Consider the following 22,265-nt stretch of genomic DNA (forward strand, 5'->3'; position numbering starts at 1 on the left):
GGCCCAGGTGACATGGGCTCGGGTAACACATGGGAAGCATTTTGAATTTCATCTTGAGCCGGGGGAAACCATCATAGGATTTTAAGTGGGAAAGATTCCTCCATAATCAAAATGAAAAAGGTTTTTTTGACATTCTCTTTTACTGAGACTTTCAATGAAACTGATGAATGAAATGATTGTCATAGTGAGGCATTTGTATTATAAGCCAGTTACCTCTAATCATGGAAGTATTTATATTTATAAAATATTTATAGGAGTTCCAATTGTGGCTCAGCGGGTAAGAACCCATCTAGTATCCATGAAGATGCAGTTTCCACCCCTGGGCTTGCTCAGTAGGTTAAGGATTGGGCATGCCCAGAAGCTGTGGTATGGGTTGCAGATGTGGCTTGGATCCTGCGTTGCTGTGGCTGTGGCATAGCCTGGCAGCTGCAGCTCTGATTCGCCCCCTAGCCTGGGAACTTTGATATGCTGCAAGTGTGGCCCTAAAAATAAATAAATACAAATATTTATGAAGTATTCACACCAACTAGCAGTTGGGAAAATCTGGAAGAAAGTACATTAATCCCTAAAATCCTACAGAAACCAATTTCTCCTGTACTGTACTGACAGATGACTATATAGACTTTTATATGGCTGGAGAGAATAGACTGGAAGAGGAACAAGAGCAGAAGTAGGGAAACTAGATAAGAGATTAACCTAATGCAGATGGGGATGATTGCTTGGACTAGGGTGGTGACAGAGGAATTGGAATGAAGTAAAGTGATAGATTCAAGAGAAGTTTAGGGAGGAAAGTTATGAAATTAAAAGACCAGAGGAAATTAAAAAATACCTTTAGGCAAATGGCAATGAAAACACAACCATGCAAAATTTATGGGATGCAGCAGAAGCAGTTCTCGGAGGGAAATTCATAGCCATGTAGGCCTTCCCTAAAAAATAAAGAAAATTGCAAATAAACAACCTAACATGCCACCTAAAAGTATTAGAAAAAGAGCAAACAAAAAGTCAGCAGAAGGAAGGAAATAATAAAGATCAGAGAGGAAATACATGAAATTGAAAGGTGAAGGAGGAGTTCCCTTTGTGGCTCAGTGGGTTAAGAGTCCAGCATAGTGTCCATGAAGATGTGGGTTTGTTCCCTGGCCTTGCTCAGTAAGTTAAGGATCTAGCGTTGCTGCAAGCTGTAGCTTAGGTCACAGATGTGGCTCAGATCCCACATGGCTGTAGCTGTGGCTGGCAGCTCTAGCTCTGATTCGACCCCTAGCCTGGGAGCTTCCATGTACTGCTAGTGCAGCCCTAAAAAGACAGAAAAATAAAAAATTGAACATGCATCAAATCAAAGCTTCAGTTCTTTCTTTCTTTCTTTCTTATTTATTTATTTATTTTGGCCACATCCTTGGCATGCTTTCCCAGGCCAGGAACTGAACCCACACCAGTGGAGTGATAACGCCAGATCCTAACTAATAGGCCACTGGGGAACTCCCACAGCTCCTATCCTAATTACACTTTTTTTAAAGGAAATACAGGGACTAAAGGAACAAGTTAATTGACGTACAAAATCCAGACTGTGGGACATTCTGTATGATGGGGTTTCCCAAGTAAATCAGTGCATGATAAAGGGAGTGAAAGGGGCCCTTATGGGGGGAAGAAAGAAATCAGAGGTCACATGTAGAGTTTAAATAAATTCCTTTTTGGAGCAAATGGATTATATGGTTTATCTTTGTAACAATCAGGGAAATTTAAATAGTTGATTTTAGAGAATGACTCAATTCTGTTCGATGTAACTGGCATGGTAGTTACTTCTCAGCAATGAAGACTGAAATATTCATAAGTGAAATGATGTAATGCCTGTGATGGACTTTAAAATACTCTTGTTAACAAATACATGTAGTGGATGAGTGGAGAGCACTGGGGAGCACTTGGCAAAATGTTGATTCTTGTTGAAGCTGAGTGACAGGTGCATGGGGGTTTATTATATTCATCTCTTTACATTTTATATGTTTCCAAAATATACTAAGTTAAAGTCAGGGAGTTCCCTGGTGGTCTAGCGACGAAGGATCTGGCCTGTCACTGCTGTGGCATGGGTTCAGTCCCTGGCTTGAGAAGTTCTGCATGCCATGGGTGGAGCCAAAAGTAAATACATAAATAAAATAAAGTTGAATATATCCCAAAGTGTATGTGCTAATGGTAGGAGCTTGGGGAGGGGTGAGGAGGTGGTTGGATAGAAAAAGAAAGAAGAACTGAATGCAAAATACATTTTTTTCCATATAAGATGAATTTTCGTTTTTATTGTTGGCTGTATGCATTTTAGTATTACTCCTTTGTTGTCTCAGTTGAAGTCCCTTCTGCCACTTGAAAATAGAGTTCTTACCCGCACACTCACATTTCAAACAGCTATCCGTGATTTTGTGTCACTGGTATTCATTCTGCCATTTAGATGTTGTTCCAAAATCATAATTGAATTGCTTTACTCAACTGCTTTGGTTGCAGGATAAAGACCTTGGTTGGATCTTTGGTATTGAGTTTGCTAGCTGATTTGACAAGCCTTTTATTTTAAAATTATCAACAGGAAAAAAAGCAAATAGGGGGAAAATAGCCAAATAATAAGAACTTATATTTTTAATAAATGACTGATGTGGGAAGCAAGGCATGTAATTAGTTTGAGATGCAGGGCAGCAAATGAGAACCAATAGCTGTTTGGAGAAACAAATCAGTGGAATGTGAAAATGCATCACCATAACCTACATTTTTTTTATACCAAGAGATTTGCAGCTGACTATCCAGGGTGACTCATTCCTGTGCTGGGAGGGTGAGGTAATGCTCCTTTGAGGGGTGATGTCATCTCTGTACCTGAACTGCATGCTTCTATCACTGCTTGTGGCTCTCAAGGAAAAAGCACCATCTGTTTTCACAGACGTGGCCTTAAAGACTTCACAAAGATTGGTGCACGGGTCGGCAGCCATGGGTATGACTCATAAGCAGCCAATTGAGGAAGAGCAGCTATTTAAAAGTGAACTTTAAAGTCATAATCCAGAAATATGACACGATTTGAGTATTAAATCATAATGCTTTCTCATTGTTTTGGGTTTTGCACTCTTCCCTTTGAATCATGCCCTAGAAGACCTAACTTTTAAAATAGGGCAATTTTGGAGTTCCCACTGTGGCGCATCGGGATTGGCAACATCTTGGGAGTGCTGGGATGCAGTTCGATCCCTGCCTGGGTGCAGTGGGCTAAAGATCTGGTCTAGTTGCCTAGGTCACAACTTCCACTCAGATCTGATCCCTGCCCCGGGAATTCCATATGCCACAGTGTGGCTGAAGAAGAAAAAAAAATAATAAAATTAATTAATTAAAAAAGTAAAATAGGGCAATTTTTCACTACATGGTCAATCATATGAAATCTTAGTTGCTTAAACCTGACTTTTTATTGCAGATAACTTTGTTTCCTTTCACATTTAGACACAGAGATAAATTTTAGTTCCTATTCGTTTGACAGATTTTTGTCTGTTTTGGGGGGTGGGGGTGGTTGCACTGAGGAGCCATTGTGTTCCCTAAGGATCTACTACTTCTTTAGAGGGAAAAAACTTGTTTAATGGAAGAGGAAACAAATAAAAATAAAGGTTATCTGTTCACTACAGCCCCATGAAACCCCTCTTCCTCGTTCTTATATTGATGCAAACCATTCTCCAGTCTGTACTCAGCCGGTACTACTGTTGACAAGACCAGACAACTGAAATACCTATTTGTTAACTTTCTTATAATTTGAACTTAGTGTTCTAGTAAATAGAATAGAGACTACCTAACATAATATGGAAGGTAGAGAACAGGAAATACTTGGTTTTCAAAATGGTGTGTAACTTAAAATGGGAGCCTGTTTTGGCTAAAATACTATAATATTGTTATCATAGAGTGTGTATATATGACCTAAATCTGTTCTTTTAAAAAAAATTTTGTTTAGGGCTGCACCTGAGGCATGTGGAGTTTCCCAGGCGAATCAGAGCTGTAGCTGCTGGCTTATGCCACAGCCACAGCAACTTGGGATCTGAGTTGTTGGATCTTTAACCCACTGAGCGAGGCCAGGGATCAAACCTGCATCCTCATGGATGCTAGTCAGATTCGTTTCTGCTGAACCATGACAAGAACTCCCTAAGTCTGTTCTTAGTGACAGCTTCAGGTTGGACAGCTTACAAAAGATAAAAAGAAAAGTTTCAATTCTTGAAAATAAAATTGTGAATCTGTTATTATCAAGAAATAAGAAAGCAGGAGTTCCCGTCGTGGCTCAACGGTTGATCCTGCGTTGCTGTGGCTATGGTGTAGGCAGGTTGGCGGTTACAGCTCTGATTGGACCCCTGGCCTAAGAACCTCCCTATGCCAAGGGTATGGCCCTAAAAGACAAAAAGATGAAAAAACAAAACAAAAAAAGAAAGAAAAGAAAATTAGAAGAAAGCAAAGAAAATAATAATGTTAATACTCTAAGATAATATGAGGTGGTATATATATGTCATCGTACCGATAGCATTTGAGAGCTTATTAAACACCAATTTTTTAAAATAATGAGTAATAGCTGAAGATCTTTAAATATGCAGAATTGTGAGGAGCCTTCAATTTAATGGTATAGCATTCTGAGTTTAATTACAGAGCTCCCGCAAGGCTCTTGAGTATCTTTTCTTTTTAACCTCTTACTTGGAAATTATTTCAAACTACAAAAAGTTGCACACTTTTTGGTATGAAAAGTAGTACCAGAAAAAAAAAAAGAAAGAAAGAAAGAAAAAGAAAGCTGATCTTTGGTTCCTGCTATGGTACAGCAGGTTAAGTGTCCGCCAGTGTCTCTGTGGAGGCAGACGCACATTCAATCCTCAACTTGGTGCAGTTGGTTAAGGATCCAGCATGGCTGCAGCTGTGGCTCAGATTAGATCCCTGGCCCAGGAACTTCCATATGCTGTGATGTAGCCATGGGGGGAGGGGAGGGACAAAAAGGGAACCACAACCCTTATATACCAAGATTTACCTGTTCAAACCTTGTTTGTTTTATCATTTGAGGTGTGTGTGTGTGTCTTATCTTCCAAACACCCATACATACTTTTTTTTTCTTGAAATGTCTAAAGATAAATTAAATATCCATTGCAGCCCTTTACTTCTAAATGCATCTGCATTCATCTCCTAATAGAGATAGGCTCTTACATAATCATAGGACAATTAATCAGCTTCATAAATTTATGTTGACACTTTAATGTACTGTCCACGTTCCAGTTTTATCAGTTGACCTAATAATATAGTGCCCTCCACTCCCAAAACAGCATCTAGTCTAGGGTCAGCTAGTGCAGTTACTTGTCACATTAGCCTCTTCTAATCTAGATATTTTTTTTTTGTCTTCTGTCTTTTGTCCTTTTAGGGCCGCACCTAAAGGAGGCACATGGAGGTTCCCAGGCTAGGGGTCTGATCAGAACTGTTGCCGCCATCCTACACCACAGCCACAGCAATTCCAGGTTTGAGCTGCCTTTGCGACCTACACCACAGCTCACAGCAATGCCGGATCCTTAACCCACTGAGCAAGGCCAGGGATCGAACCCGCAACCTCGTGGTTCCTAGTCAGGTTTGCTAACCACTGCACCACAGCGGGCACTCCTAATCTGGACTTTTTTTCCCCACAGGCTTTATCTTTTATGACACTGACATTTTTGAAGAGTATAGTCTCTTTGCCCTTTAATTTAAAATAATACCACTGCAGAAAACTGACAGAACACTGTAAACCAGCTAGAGTGAAAAAAATAAAAATCATTATAAAGTTAAAAAAAAATAATAGAACTGGGAGTTCCCTGGTGGCCTAGTAATTGAGGACTTGGTATTGCAACTGTTGTGGCTCAGATTCAGTCCCTGGCCGAGAAACTTCCACATGCCATGGGTGTGGCCAAAAAAATAAATAAAAATAAAATAATAGATCTTTCCTCATTTTGTGCTTGTCTGATGCTCCCTGGTGATTAGATTCAGCCCACTGTACATACTGAGTTCAGAATGTTCCTCAGTGGGGCTGTGTCCTCTCTTAGGGTATCACGTCTGTCACTCATTTGAGCACGTAGTCAAGGTATTGTCTGAATTCTCTGCTATATAATGACTATTTCTGTTTTTTAAAAAATTTTCTTGTAACTAGGGGCTCCCATGGTTGCACAGTGGAAACAAATCTGACTAGGAACCATGAGGTTGTGGGTTCGATCCCTGGCCTCGCTCAGTGGGATAGGATCCAGCATTGCCATGAGCTGTGGTGTAGGTCGCAGACACAGCTTGGATCCACCGCTGCTGTGGCTGTGGTGCAGGCCGGCAGCTATAGCTGCGATTGGACCCCTAGCCTGGGAACCTCCGTATGCTGTGGGAGCGGCCATAAAAAGCAAAAAAAAAAAAAAAAAAAAAATTCTTGTAATGAATAAGGAGTCTGTAGGAAGACCCTTTAAGACCATGCAAATATCCTGCTGCTCATCAAAATTTTTGCCTAGGTTTAATACCGTGGCTGATTTTTGCCTGATGCAGTCTTTACTGTGATGAGTGCAAGATCCTAATTTTTCCAACTCCAACTCTCCCTTCATATTTACCAGTAGACACTTGGCATTTTATCTCAGTAAAAGCCCTCCCTTTTGCCCCATATATTATTTATTTTATCTATTTGTTATCAGTATAGACTCACAGATTCCTTATTTTTTTCAATGTTTTAGAATTCACTACTTAATTATTCTAGTGCTTAAATTCCAGATGTGATCAGTAACATGGTCTTCCATCTTTTTTGGTGCATATCCTTCCTTTCTAGAATGATGAGCCATTAAAGTCTCATCTAATACCTGCCCTGCCCCAGCCCTGAGTCAGCCATTTCTCCCAGGAGCTTTTGTTCTTTTGGTGGAGGATGGAATTGGATAACAAAATCTGGGCACTAGGTTTGAGTGCATGACTTAAACAGCCACTACATAAACATAAATGTGTACACATTAGCATACCTGGTAAATATTTCAGAGAGGTACAGTAAACAATTTTTGAGACTGTAGTGGGGTCTCAGTTTATAGTTACAGCAAAAAGTGCAGTATTAAGGAATGGGAAGATTTTTGCTGGCAAACTTACACTGTTAAAATTTTCTTGAAAATTTCCCATCATGGCTCAGCAGTAATGAACCTGACTAGCATCCATGAGGGCATGGATTCTATCCCAAGCCTTGCTCAGTGGGTTAAGGATCCGGCATTGCTGTGAGCTGTAGTATGAATCAAAGACACGGCTCAGATCCCGAGTGGCTATGGCTGTGGCGTAGGCTGAAGCTGTACCTCCGATTCGGCCCCTAGCCTGGGAACTTCCACATATTGCACCTGCAGCCCTAAAAAAGACAAAAAAAAAAAGTTATTGGATTTCAAAACAAAAGCACAAGTGATGCTAACTTGAAGGCCAGCTAGGATTTCCGTGGGCAGTGTTCCAGCCAGGAGGCTGTTCCAGGGAGAGGAAGTGACGTTGACAGTGACGTAACAGAAACGTTAAATATCGTGCTTAAGCAATGACGCCTGATTCCCACCCACATGGGGAAAAGTGAATGAATGACAAGGAGGAAAAGATTGTTTGAGGTCATATTTAGAGGACTTTGAATGTCAGGCGTAGGATTTGGGGTCTTTAGTAAGAAGACAATGGAGAGCTGTTGGAGATTTTTGTGTAGCATTTTAACAAGCTTAACTCTGCCTCCCAGATTAATCTAGAAGATAATGCACAGGTTAGATTGAAGAAATTTCCAGTTAAGAACTGTAAAGAGGCTATTATAATAGTTCAGGCAGGAGATATAAGGATTTGAACTACAAAATGAAGGAAAGAAGTGGATTAAAATCATGGTTTTCAACCTGTCCTCTAGAACTCCAGGGGTTTGGGGCAAAGCTGGGGACGCAGTGAGGGAGGTTAGGATATATACGCTGGGTATCAACAGAACTCTTAGTGACTGAAAAGGTCCCTTTAAGGAAGGGATTCTGCTGCTTAAGGAACAAAGAAGTACATACAGGTGTTTTGTTTGTTTGTTTGTTTTTTAAGTTAAGACCAACATTGTTTGGAGTTCTTTGTCTTTTAAACTCATACTTCTCTTATGGTTCCCTTCTCCAAAGTTTTGAGACTTGATGGTCAGAAAAATAAGTTGTGTCATTGAGCTGAAGTAAATCAAGTTGTATTTATTTTTAAATGCCCGAAGGCCAGTGTCTTGTACTGATTTTATCTCTTTCTCAGGAAGCAGGATATCCTTGGTCAAAACCTCTGGAGCCATCCTGAGCTCTTTTCTCTTGCTTCTTCCATACAAGGACCCCACCAGGAAATCCTGTTGACTTTACCTTCCACTTATATCCCAAATCTAACCACCAGCAGCGCCTCTACTGCTGCCACTGGCATCATCTCCTGTCTTCTGCTTGCTCTCCCTGCCCCCATCCCTGCCTCTGCAGCCTGTTCCCTTCCTTTGTCAGGCCACTTTGCCTTTAAGGCCTTTGCAAAGGCTGTTCCCCAGAATAACTCTTGTGTTTATTTTTTTATTTTTATTTTATTTATTTTTATTTTTGTTTTTTTTTGTCTTTTCTAGGGCCGCACCTGAGGCATATGGAGATTCCCAGGCTAGGGGTACATTCAGAGCTATAGATGCCAGCCTACACCACAGCCACAGCAACAAGGGATCCAAGCCATGTCTGTGACCTACACCACAGCTCATGGCAACGCCGGATCCTTAACCCATTGAGCAAGACCAGGGTTGGAACCGTAACCTCATCGTTCCTAGTTGGATTCTATAACCATTGAGCCACAATGGGAACTCCTATTTCATCTTTTTGCTTTTTAGGGCCGCCACAGCACATGGAAGTTCCCAGGCTAGGGGTTGAATTGGAGCTACAGCTGCTAGCCTGCACCACAGCCACAGCAACTTGGGATCCGAGCCGCATCTGTGACCTGCATCACAGCTCATGGCAACGCCCAACCCTTGAACCGCTGAGGGAGGCCAGGGGTTGAACCCGCATCCTCATGGATACTCATTGGATTTTTTTTCACTCTGCCACGATGGGAACTCCCAACTCTTGTGTTTAGATTTTGCTCAGATGTTACTTTATTTATTTATTTATTTATTTTTTATATATATATAATTTTTTTATTTTCCCACTGTACAGCAAGGGGGTCAGGTTATCCTTACATGTATACATTACAATTACATTTTTTCCCCCACCCTTTGTTCTGTTGTAACATGAGTATCTAGACAAAGTTCTCAATGCTATTCAGCAGGATCTCCTTGTAAATCTATTCTAAGCTGTGTCTGATAACCCCAAGCTCCCGATCCCTCCCACTCCCTCCCCCTCCCATCAGACAGTCACAAGTCTCTTCTCCAAGTCCATGATTTTCTTTTCTAAGGAGATGTTCATTTGTGCTGGATATTAGATTCCAGTTATAAGTGATATCATATGGTATTTGTCTTTGTCTTTCTGGCTCATTTCACTCAGTATGAGATTCTCTAGCTCCATCCATGTTGCTGCAAATGGCATGATGTCATTCTTTTTTATGGCTGAGTAGTATTCCATTGTGTATATATACCACATCTTCCGAATCCAATCACCTGTCGATGGACGTTTGGGTTGTTTCCATGTCCTGGCTATTGTGAATAGTGCTGCAATGAACATGCGGGTGCACGTGTCTCTTTTAAGTGGAGTTTTGTCCGGATAGATGCCCAAGAGTGGGATTGCGGGGTCATATGGAAGTTCTATGTATAGATTTCTAAGGTATCTCCAAACTGTTCTCCATAGTGGCTGTACCAGTTTCCATTCCCACCAACACTGCAGGAGGGTTCCCTTTTCTCCACAGCCCCTCCAGCACTTGTTATTTGTGGACTTATTAATGACGGCCATTCTGACTGGTGTGAGGTGGTATCTCATGGTAGTTTTGATTTGCATTTCTCTTATAATCAGCGATGTTGAGCATTTTTTCATGTGTTTGTTGGCCATCAGATGTTACTTTCTGAATGGGGCCTACCCTGAACTTAATCCCCCTTCCCCCTGACAGTCCCCTCCCCTCCCCTGCACACATTCTCCATTCCTCCTTTATCTTATTCTTTTTTTCCTCTATGGCATTTATCACTTAAGCAATGATGCCTGATTCCCACCCACATGGAATATGGAATTATTGATTATGGTATTTGTCTCCCAGCACCAGAGTTTGAGTTCTACAGTGGCAGGGTTTTGTTTGTTTGTTTTCAATTTCCTTTGCTCACTGCTGTATCTTTAGCAATAGAATAGTCTCTGGCACGTAGTAAGCCTTCAATAAACATTGTTAAAAGAAAGAAGGACGGGAGTTCCCTCGTGACTCAGCAGGTTAAGGACCTGGTGTTGTTACTGCTGTGGCGCAGGTATGATCCATGGCCCCAGGAACGTACGCATGCCACGGGCTTGACCCAAAAAAAACGAAAAAAAAAAAGGAGAGAGACTATAGCTCTTAGTTCCTACTCTTACCGTTAAAAATCCCTTTATTGGAGTTCGCCTCATGGCTCAGTGGTTAACTAATCTGACTAGGAACCATGGGGTTGCGGGTTCGATCCCTGGCCTTGCTCAGTGGGTTAAGGATCCGGCGTTGCCATGAGCTGTGGTGTAGGTTGCAGACGCGGCTCAGATCCCGCGTTTCTGTGGCTGTGGTGTAGGCCAGTGGCTACGGCTCCGATTAGACCCCTAGCCTGGGAATCTCCATATGCCACAGGAGCAGCCCTAGAAAAGGCAAAAAGACCAAAAAAAAAAAAAAAAACCCTTTGTTTATTTTTTAAACTTATTTTAATGAAGTAGAATTGATTTACAATATCGTGTTCATTTTTGCTGTACAGCAAAGTGATTCACTCATATGTTCTTCAGATTCTTTTCCATCATGATTTATCACAGGCTGTTGTATATAGTTCCCTGTGCTATACAGTAAGACCTTGTGTTTATCCATTCTATGTATAATAGTTTGCCTCTGCTAATCCCAAACTCCTAATCCATCCTTCCCCTGCTCTACCTCCCCCTTGGCAACCATAGGTCTGTTCTCTTTGTCTGAGTCTGTTCCTGTTTCATAGATACGTGCATTTGTGTCATGTTTTAGGTTTAACATGTAAGTTGATATCATATGATTTCATCTTTCTCTTTCTGACTTACTTCATTTAGTATAATAATCTGTAATAGTCCATCCATGTTAATGCCAATGACATTATTTCATTTTTTTTTAATGGCTGAGTGATATTTGCTTGTATATATGTACCACATCTTCTTTACCTTTCCTAAGATCCTTTTAAAAGTTAGCTTTTCTTTTAGGTATTTGGGAATAAGATGATCATCCCTTCCCTGGATGGAGACCTCTTCCAGTGGGACCGGGACCGGGAGAGTATGGAAACAGTTCCGTTTACAGTTGAATCACTTCTTGAATCTTCCTATAAATTTGGAGATGATGTTGTCTTGGTTGGAGGAAAGTCTCTCACTACATACGGACTCAGTGCATATAGTGGAAAGGTAAGTAAAAACATTCAGTTTGGGGAGAAATCAAAATAAATAGGAGTAGAGAAATAATTTCTTAGACTGTACTATTCCTGGTTGAGGTTTGTAAAAATTTTCCGCTGAGGATGTCATTTCTTTTGATAAAAGAACTGTGAACTAAAAAGGAGGAAATAGTATTAAGAGAAACTAAATTTATCCAAGATAACGGAATAAACAAAAGAGCCAGGAACAGCAGGAGGAAGAGAATTAATAACATGGTCTGCTCTGTGCCGGGTGCATTTTGCATGCATTATTTGAAAGCATCCCAATATTTCTTTCTTTCTTTCTTTTTTGTCTTTTGAGTTTTTAGGGCTGCACCTGTGGCATATGGAGGTTCCCAGGTTAGGGGTCTAATTGAAACTACAGCTGCTGGCCTCTGCCAGAGCCACAGCAATGGCAAATCCGAGCTGCGTCTGTGACCTACACCACAGCTCACGGCAATGCTGGATCCTTAACCCACTGAGCGAGGCCAGGAATCGAACCCAAAACCTCATGGTTCCTAGTCAGATTCATTTCTACTGCTCCATGACAGGAACTCTGAAAGCATCCCAGTATTTCTAATGGTTACATTTTGAAATTCTCATTTGGATGAGGAACTCTTCAAAGATGAATAAGAATCCTGATGATAAGAATAATTGCTGATAAGAATAATTACTGATTTATTTCTCTAATCTGAGCTTGTCAAAAGAGGAGCCCAGAGGAACATTTGTACTCATTTTACAGATGAGAAAACTGAGACTTTAAAAGGTTCAGAAACTTGCAAGGTCAGATTTGACTTAGATCTGTCTGACAGTAAAGTCATGCTGTTAATAACCTTGGCTTTCTCTAACATTAGCCCTTAGGAGATAATCTACTGCTAAGATTGGGCCTTACAATATAACTCCATTATTGGATTTAGCTAATTAAAGACGTGCTTTTTAGAAAGGCGAAGATCTCTTTTCCATCCCCTAACACTTTGACAGTTGAATTATTCATGCGTAGACTGAAGATTAAAACAAGAAAGACTAGGAAAAAGACCCTTGACCCTTGTGTTTTTCAGACTCGAATGATCCCATGTCTAAGTGTTAGGCCCACAGCCCCTTCTTGCTCTTGCAGATGCTTTTCTGCCTTCTCCAGCCACCTGCATCTGTATTGTCTTGAGGAGGCCTTGTGACCCTCTGTTTCCATCAGTATTCTCATCTGTAAAACAGTCGCATTGAACCCGATCATCTGGTTCTCTGATGATGTGCTGCTACAAAATTCTGGTGTTCTAGCAGGTATGCTTCTTTCCATGAGGATTTTGGTCACATCATCCTAAGAATCTCCCTTTTCCTTTGAATGAAGATTTGAAGGAGGTCCTTTAAAATACTACAGCTGTTAGAAAGAGTTCAAATTTTTTAAAACTAAATACTTCTATTATATGGAAACTCTGATTCTTTTTTTTTTTTTTTTTTTTTGCTTTTTAGGGCCACACTTGCAGTATATGGATGTTCCCAGACTAGGGATCGAATTGCTGGCCTACACCATAGCCATAGCAACACCGGATCCTTAACCCACTGAGCGAGGCCAGGGATCGAACCCACAACCTCATGGTTCCTAGTCAGATTGTTTCCTCTGCGCCTTGACAGGAGCTCCCCTGGAAACTCTGATTCTTTTAAACTCACCTAGAAATTTATTAATGATGTTCTCACTAAAATGTCACAGCTAGTTACCCATTTCTTCCACGGAAATGCCCAAAGTAAGACTGAAATTATCTGAGTCCTTAAAATAATTCCCTGAAATAAATATTCATCGGGACTTTTCTGGTGGCAAATGTTTCGTTTGAAGAGTTGTCAGTAATCTAGCTGATGCCTCTTAGTGCGTAGGTACTTTTTACCCATTTCTTCAATTTCCTTTCACTTTTTATAAATTAGAGTCTTTCGCTGTCTCTGATCTCCCGTAACTTGCTCTCTTTGCTAATTTTTTATCTGCTTTTTCAGGTGAGGTACATCTGCTCAGCTTTGGGTTGTCGCCAATGGGATAATGACGAAATGGAACAAGAAGAAGACATCCTGCTTCTGCAGCGCACCCAGAAAACCGTGAGAGCTGTTGGACCTCGCAGTGGCAATGAGAAGTGTGTATTTACCTACGTTGCTGTCAGTGTTTATAAGGGAAACCAGACCAGAATGCATTGGCTTATTCTGGTGGAGATTTTCTGAACTATGTTGTTTCCTTAAAAGCATACCACTCTTTGTCTTTGGCAGTGCCTGAAGCATGTGGAAAGTCCTGAGCCAGGGACTGAACCCACACCACAGTAGCAACCCAAGGTGCTGTGGTGACAACATCAGATCCTTAAGCTGCTGAGCCACCAGCAGGGAACTCCATTATTTATTTATTTATTTATTTTTGTCTCTTCTAGGGCAGTACCTGAGGCATATGGAGGTTCCCAGGCTAGGGGTCGAATCGCAGCTGTAGCTGCTAGCCTACGCCAGAGCCACAGCAACGTGGAATCCGAGCAGCGTCTGCGACCTACACCACAGCTCATGGCAATGCCCGATCCTTAACCCACTGAGCTAGGCCAGGGATTGAACCCACAACCCCATGGTTCCTAGTCGGATTCGTTAACCACTGCTCCAGGACGGGAACTCCCATCTTTATCTTTTGAAAGTGAATTGGACTTTCAGATTTTGTCTAATCTGCTGCAGTATAATTGTGTCCTTTCTTGAAAACTGTTTCCTCAAATTCAGTAAAGAAGATATTTTCTCTACATTCACTGGACTATGAGTAGGGCTTTGCATCATCTGCTGGCAACCTGACCTCCTTTATCCTGGTAGGAGTTTGTTTCCTTAAGTGTTTGAGTGCTTGCTGGATGTGCAGCCTCCAGTGGAGCAGATGTTCAACTTAACAGAATATGAGTCATCAGAATGGGAAGAGTCTAAGATCCATGTTCCTTAAGTATATATTTTGTAATAAATGTCAGAATTCTAGGGCCATCTTATATCTAAATGTCACAGCCATTATAGTGTCAGTAGGTTAAATGATTTTTCTGTGTGTTATTATAGGGAAAACATCACTTTATGAATGTGGACACTGAAACTCAGAAAAAGTTAAATGACTAACCAGGGCTCAATCAGTAGAGATCTGATATTGGAGCTGAGGTGGTAGATGACCTTCAGGCCTGGTAGGCTGGGTCACATTGCCCCTCAAGACTGCATTTTCATAAAAATCTAAAATTGATGCATTTATCTTGCTTATACATTGGTTTATTGAGATATATTAATTTCTCTGCACCTGAATGAAACGTGCCCATGCTTTAATTAAATAAGGCAGGGAGTTCCTGTGGTGACTCAGTGGAAATGAAACCGACTAATATCCATGAGGACATGGGTTTAATCCCTGCCTCACTCAGTGGGTTAAGGATCCACCATTTCAGTGAGCTGTGGTGTAGGTCAAAGACGAGGCTCGGATCCTATGTTGCTGTGGCTCTGGGGTAGGCCGGCAGCTATAGCTCTGATTTGACCCTTAGCCTGGGAACTTCCATATGCCATGGGTATGATGCTAAAAAGCAAAAAAAAAAGGGGGGGGGATGGTAAGTCAGACTGCAAGCTCCTCACTTTAGGGTGGCTTCAACATTTTCTGAGAAAATTGTCCTCATTTGGAAATATGAACATTTGTTAATTTTTTTTCTTTTTTGTCTTTTTGCCTTTTCTAGGGCTGCTCCCACGGCATTTGGAGGTTCCCAGGCTAGGGGTCCAATCGGAGCTGTAGCTGCTGGCCTACGCCACAGCCACAGCAACGCAGGATCCTTAACCCACTAAGCAAAGCCAGGGATCGAACCCACAACCTCATGGTGCCTAGTCGGATTCATTAACCACTGAGCCACGACGAGAACTCCAGAACATTTGTTAATTTTTGAGAAAAAATTCTGTCCCTGAGTTCCCATTTTGGCTCAGTGGAAATAGACTTGATTGGTGTCCATGATGATGTTGGTTCAATACCTGGCCCTGCTCAATGGGTTGAGGATCCAGCATTGCAGTGAGCTATGGTATAGTTCTCAGACACAGCTCGGATCTGACCTTGCTGTGGCTGTGGTGTAGGACCACAGCAGCAGCTCCAATTTGACCCCTGGCCTGGGAACTTCCATATGCCACAGATGCGGCCGTATAAAGACCAAAAAAAAAAAAAAAAAATCTGTCACACCTCTACCGTCAGGTCACATATCTCAGAACCAGTTACAAAGGGTCAGGAGAGAGTTATGCCCTCTTGTGGCATAAATCAGCAGCACGCTCCTTTCCAGAAGATTGTATTAGTTTTTCCTTTTCTCATTGCCAAATTGTACTGTTTCCTTCTTCAACCTAGAAGAATTCTTTATGATCTGGACCCTTTATTTCATGTAAATTTCTAAAACATGCCTTTGTGAATTTAAGGTGGAATTTCAGTGTTGGCCACTTTGAACTTCGGTATATTCCAGACATGGAAACTAGAGCGGGATTTATTGAAAGCACCTTAAAACCCAGTGGAAACAAAGAACAGTCTAAAATTATTGTAGATGTGGAAGAACAGGAAGCTGCCACGACGGACACCGTGATAAAGGTCTCGGTTGCTGATTGGAAAGTTATGGCGTTTAGTAAGAAGGGAGGACAACTGGAGTGGGAATACCAGGTACCTGAACCCACTGTGAATTTAGAAATATGTTTCTTTCTTTCTTAGTTTGCCTGAAAATGTTGGGTAGAGGGAAGTGACTGCCATTTTGGATTTTCACCTTGTTCTCTGTGCTCTACGAAACGGGGGATCTTTACATCTCTTAGAAAAAAGTCATCATTGTGAAAAATATGAAAGATTGGTGAGGATGTTGGTGAACAGTGTATAGCTGCGCATCTTTGTACACTGTTGGTGAGAGTGTAAATTGCCATAGCTATAACAGAAAATAGCATGGAGATTCCTCAAAATAGTAAAAAGAAATGAAGTGAATAGATCATAAATGTTCTTAGCAACACACACACACACAATAGCTGTGTAGGACCACAGCAGCAGCTTGGATATCTCAGCTTGATTGTGCTGGTTCTTTCGTGATAATATATCAAAATGTCAATTATACACTGTAAATGTATACATTATTTTTAATTTTCAGTTATACCTTAATAAAGCTAGAAAAGTAAGACTTTAAAAAGAAATTTGGGGTTTGAAAGGGTATTTCAGGAGTTGGGCTACATATCAATACTACTTGAAGCTATTCACATTTCTTCTATTTTTGTTTAGTTTTGTACTCCTATTGCATCTGCCTGGTTGGTCAAGGATGGCAAAGTCATTCCCATCAGCCTTTTTGATGATACAAGTTACGTCACCAATGATGGAGTTTTAGAAGATGAAGAAGACATTGTAGAAGCTGCCCGAGGAGCCACAGAAAACAGTGTTTACTTGGGTGAGTGGATGTCTCTTCTCTAGCGATAGTAGTACTCACATCAAGATTGTACTGCTACTTTGTTTCTCCCTACTTTAGGGGTCCCTGTAGTAGCTTTAAGTCCTAAATTCATCCTCTGCCTTAAGATTTATACAAAGATTTCCATTCCTGCCTTTTTTTTTTCCATGTATCCAGTTCTGAAACTTTTCATTACTCTAGTGTAACCTTTTTCTCTGAGACCTGTATTTAAAAGGCTTAAAAATGTTGCCATTACTGATGGATCCTCAAAATCTAAAACTTTCTGTATTTGTATTTGCATCTCTATCGGTTTGCTCCTTCTTAAAGATATGTTTATTTTTTTTCCATGCCTCTAACTTATTTAAAATATAAAAACAAAATTCTGGGCAATTGAATCCCTTTAATATGGTGATTTGAAAACCCTCGAGTCTAGTTATTTGAGCTAGTTTTGTGGTCAGATACTCATAAAATTCTTTAAACTTTATCAATGTGCTACCCACCCTTTAATCTCAATGAAACTCAAGAATTTGAAAGAATAACATGTCACACATGTGTTGTGATGGTATTTAACTGAATTGTTAGGATATCTCTGGAATGACAGGTGTTCAGATTTTCTGAAGGAAAAGGTTACCTCATCGAAACTATTAGTTTCATAAGAGTACAACGATTTTTTTTCTTTGAATTTTCCTACTGGAAGAGTTTTCCAGAAATTACCAAAAATAACTCAGTGAGAAAATTTGGAGTTCCTGTTGTGGCTCAGTGGTTAATGAATCCGACTAGGAACCATGAGGTTTGCAGGTTTGATCCCTGGCTTTGCTCAGTGGGTTAAGGATCCAGTGTTGCCCTGAGCTGTGGTGTAGGTTGCAGACGTGGCTTGGATCCTGCATTGCTGTGGCTGTGGCGTAGGCCTGCATCTATAGCTCTGATTAGACCCCTAGCCTGGGAACCTCCATATGCCTCGGGTGCAGCCCTAAAAAGCAAAAAAAAAAAGAAAAGAAAATTGTCACTTGTGTGTAACTCTCCCCCTTGCCCGCCAATTTTTGTTGAACAATCTTTGGGTCAAATTTGGGTGCTTTGGGCATGATTCTTTGAAAAAAGCTATGTAGCACATGAATAAATAACTAGAATTAATCTAATTTTATTAAATCAAAATGTGCCTTTTGAAAAAATTATTAGTGCTGGATTCTCATGGTAATTGACAGTGTTCTGTTTGATTCAGGAATGTACAGAGGCCAGCTGTATCTGCAGTCATCAGTTAGAATTTCAGAGAAGTTTCCTACAAGTCCTAAGGCCTTGGAATCTGTCAATAGTGAAAATACAATTATTCCTTTGCCAACAATCAAATGGAAACCCTTGATTCGTAAGTGAATTATAAATTTCTATAGATGTTGTTAAGATCTTAAGAGGCCAAATCATAAGATGTCTTTGCCCTAGTTTTGAATATTTCAGGGATCACAACTATTATATACTGTATGTTTTCCAATAAACTGGGAAGGTATTTCAGATGTTAATGAATTTTAATTATCATTTAGAAAATGATTTCATTGACGCATCAGCTGCTCCTCTAGAAATCAGTGTTGAAGGAGTTGTGGTGCATCGAAAACGAATCTGATTAGTATCCATGAGGATGCAGGTTTGATTCCTGGCTTTGCTCAGTGGGTTAAGGAACAGTGTTGCCGTGAGCTGTGGTGTTGTAGGTCAACAGATGCAGCATGGATCCTGTGTTGCTGTGGCTGTGGTGTAGGCTGGCAGCTGTAGCTCCCATTTGACCCCTAGCCTAGGAACCTCCATATGTTGTGGGTATGGCCGCAAAAAGCAAAAAAAAAAGAGAGAGAGAGAGAAGAAGAAGAAAAAGAAATCAATGTTGATAAAATATTTCTCTTAACAGCTTAGAAACATTCTTAACCATTCTCTGACCATGCCTTTGTATCATTTAGCCCTTAGCATATTTATATGAAGAATATTTATGAAAAATTCTATGTTTAGCACATTGTAATCTTTGAGATACTCAAATGAGGTGAATATAGGTCACCAACTTCCTTCGGTTATCTTTCTGTACCTTGTATATGTTTTCTGTCACACATATTTCATCATATTTTAATTACTTGTTTAAATGACTCATTTTTTCTATAACACTGCTTTTCAAGTTATTTGTTTGACTTGAACTGTGGTTGAATGACTGTGTTTTGAGTGAATGAAGCTCACACATTTTCATTATAGTCATAACAGTTAAGATTTACCATTTCCTTTCAGATTCTCCTTCCAGAACTCCAGTCTTGGTAGGGTCTGATGAATTCGACAAGTGTCTTAGTAATGATAAGTTTTCTCATGATGAGTACAGTAATGGTGCCCTCTCAATCTTGCAGTATCCCTATGGTAAGTGTGTTTGCACTGGGATGGATAACAGTGTCTTATTTTTCTGTTTATTTTCATTTATTAATTTGAACTTAAATTAACAGAATTCAAATACAAGTTAGTCAGTTGGAGGGTAGAAAATAAGATGTCTTGGGAGTTGGGAGTTCCCGTTGTGGCTCAGTGGTTAACCAATCCAACTAGCACCCATGAGTATGCGAGTGTGATCCCTGGCCTCACTCTGTGGGTTAAGGAGCCAGCATTGCCATATGCTGTGGTGTAGGCTGGCAGCTGTAGCTCCCATTTGACCCCTAGCCTGGGAACCTCCATATGCTGCAGGTGTGGCCCTAAAAAGACAAAAGACAAAAAAAAAATGTCTTGGGAGTCAGATACTGTGAATGGCATCCAGGGGTGCAAAGTTCCAAAGATAGATTGCCAGGGTTTTGCCACGTACAAGGGTGGGTATACCTAACTTCCCTGTGTCTCTGTCCCTTTATCCGTAAAACAAGGATACAGCAACACTAATACGTACTTACTGGGTTGTCAAGTAAGGTCTCAATGAGCTAATGCACAGGCAATGCTAATTAGCATCATGTCTGGCTAGCAATATGTTTTCAATAAGCATTAATTCTTATTATTAGCTCTCATTTAATTATCAGCCTAAATAATATCAATCTGTATAATGGAGAAAATAGGTGTTTCCTGTAGAGCTATGTGAAAATGCTCTAAAATGAGGTTATTTTAATTTTTTTCTCAGTCAAGGCAAATTAGTACAAAAGTCAAGAATAGGTGAAATTTAGCATGAAATACATTCCCTTGTACTTAAAGTTAGGATATATTCAGATATGAAAGTCTTTTGAATAGTTGGATATAAAAAAAATCCTCAAATCTGCATTAGGCAAAAAGATAGACTCCTCATCAGTTATCCTAGATGCTATAACTGGGAAATTATTGTAGAATTTAAATTGATTAAAAAAAAATAAAAACCAGAGAGCTCTAAACTACAAACAGCAGTCTGTCTGATACTGATCAAAATACGAGGTAGGAGAGAATTGTGTAATGTGTCCATGTGGTATAATATCAAAGATAAAAAGACAGGCTGCTTTCTATGACAAACTCATATCACAGCCTGAAATGAGCCACAGAGCATGGTGCAGTGTTTTCCTTTCAGCTTGCGAAAAATGAGTCATGGTAAAATTTGGTATTTTACTGATGCTAAATGACAATGAAGTTTAAAATCCTTAAAATTATCTGGAATCTAATATACAGCACAAATGAACCTTTCCATAAGAAAAGAAAATCATGGACTTGGAGAATAGACTTGTGGGTGCCGAGGGGGTGGGAGTGGGATGGATTGATGGGGTTAATAGATGCAAACTATTGCCTTTGGAATGGATTAGCGATGAGATCCTGCTGTGTAGCACTGGGAACTATGTCCAGTCACTTATGATGGAGCGTGAGAATGTGCGAAAATAGAATGTGTACGTGTATGTGTAACTGGGTCACCATGCTGTACAGTATAAAAAATAAATAAATGAAAAATCAACCAAAAAAAAATCCTTAAAGGAGTTTGAGCACCAATTCTTTCTTGCATTATTAATGAGATAATGGATGGAGTAGCCCTTAAGGGTTTTTTTAAGTCTATTCAGTAGAAAGAAAATGTGGAGTTTCCGCCGTGGTGCCACAGGTCCCTGGTATCTCTGCAGTGGCAGGTTCGATCCCCGGCCCAGTGCAGTAGGTTAAGTCTCCAGCACTGCAGCAACTGCAGTGTGTAGATTGCAGCTCCAGCTCAGATTCCATCCCTGGGCTGGGAATTCCATATATTGTGGGTAGCCAAAAAAAAAAAAAGCAAAAAGGAGGAAAAAAAAAGGTATGATGCGTATGGAATAAAGGAAAACATTTGTGTAGAGAGAAAAAAAAGGGTAAACAAAGGTGTTGAAATGTGCTAAGGAAGAGATGAAACTTTAGAAAAAAGAATTAATATTATAAGACAGGGAATTAGATAATTTTTAGCACTTAAAGGTGGATTTATATTGGTTTATTTTAAACCACATCTAATGTTTATTTTTGAAGATAATGGTTATTACCTGCCATACTACAAGCGGGAAAGGAGCAAACGGAGCACGCAGATCACAGTCAGATTTCTCGACAACCCGAATTACAACAAGAACATCCGCAAAAAGGACCCTGTGCTCCTTTTGCACTGGTGGAAGGAAATAGTTGGGACCATCCTCTTTTGTATCATAGCAACAACTTTCATCGTGCGCAGACTCTTCCATCCTCATCCTCACCGAGTAAGACATTTTTAAAGAATCTAATTTCTTTCAAAGTGTTAGAACCATAGAAAACTTGGAGTCCGTGTGTTGGGGTGGGGGAGTGTGGCAAGGGGCACATTTACTTAAGTTTTACTCTAATATCATGGAGTTCCCTTGTGGCACAGCAAATTAAGTGTCTGGCATTGTCACTGCTGTGGCACAGGTTCAGTCCCTGGCCCGGGTTCGATCCCTGGCCCAGGACCTTCCACATGCCATGGGCACAGCCTAAAAATAAAGAAAGAAAGGAAGAAAATAAATAAATAAAATCACTGTTGCCCGAACTTTGTTTCCACGTCCTTGTCCCCTTCACTCCTCAGCCCTTCGCAGTCTGGCCCTCCCCTGATCGTTCCTCTTCCCTTTGACAAGGCAAATGATGTATTTTGTGTCCTTATTATACTTTTATTTTTCCCAGTATTACTTATTTGTCAATGTCATTTTATAGCCTAAGATTGTTACCCAGTTTCCATTAAGCTTTGTGGTGATGGTGATATTTCTCCTACCTTATTAGCAAAGGAAGGAATCTGAAACTCAGTGTCAAACTGAAAACAAGTATGATTCTGTAAGTGCCGAAGCTAACGACAGTAACTGGAATGACATAAAAAATTCCGGATATGTATCACGGTAAGACTCTTATCATAAAATATATGTGTGTGGTGTAGCTTCTGGTAGTAACTGAATGGAAGAAGAAACAGCCATCGATACAGAGAA

General features: G+C 40.4%; 1 protein-coding gene across 5 annotated transcripts in view; it reads left to right on the forward strand.

Moving 5' to 3' along the window:
- Positions 1-22,265, forward strand: part of EIF2AK3 (eukaryotic translation initiation factor 2 alpha kinase 3) — an 83,025-nt gene that overhangs the window by 28,034 nt on the left and 32,726 nt on the right. For 4 of the 5 annotated variants that reach the window (XM_047781565.1, XM_047781564.1, XM_047781563.1 and 1 more), the window contains exons 3-10: positions 11,295-11,489; positions 13,472-13,605; positions 15,899-16,133; positions 16,731-16,893; positions 18,110-18,250; positions 19,144-19,266; positions 21,316-21,536; positions 22,066-22,178. In XM_047781565.1, the coding sequence (XP_047637521.1) occupies positions 11,295-11,489; positions 13,472-13,605; positions 15,899-16,133; positions 16,731-16,893; positions 18,110-18,250; positions 19,144-19,266; positions 21,316-21,536; positions 22,066-22,178 (1,325 nt within the window). Of the gene's footprint in view, positions 1-11,294; positions 11,490-12,632; positions 12,770-13,471; positions 13,606-15,898; positions 16,134-16,730; positions 16,894-18,109; positions 18,251-19,143; positions 19,267-21,315; positions 21,537-22,065; positions 22,179-22,265 lie in introns of those variants that run through there. The other variant, XM_047781567.1, reaches the window with a different exon arrangement.

Source organism: Phacochoerus africanus, chromosome 5 (assembly GCF_016906955.1).
Source record: "Phacochoerus africanus isolate WHEZ1 chromosome 5, ROS_Pafr_v1, whole genome shotgun sequence".
Classification (NCBI taxonomy): domain Eukaryota; kingdom Metazoa; phylum Chordata; class Mammalia; order Artiodactyla; family Suidae; genus Phacochoerus; species Phacochoerus africanus.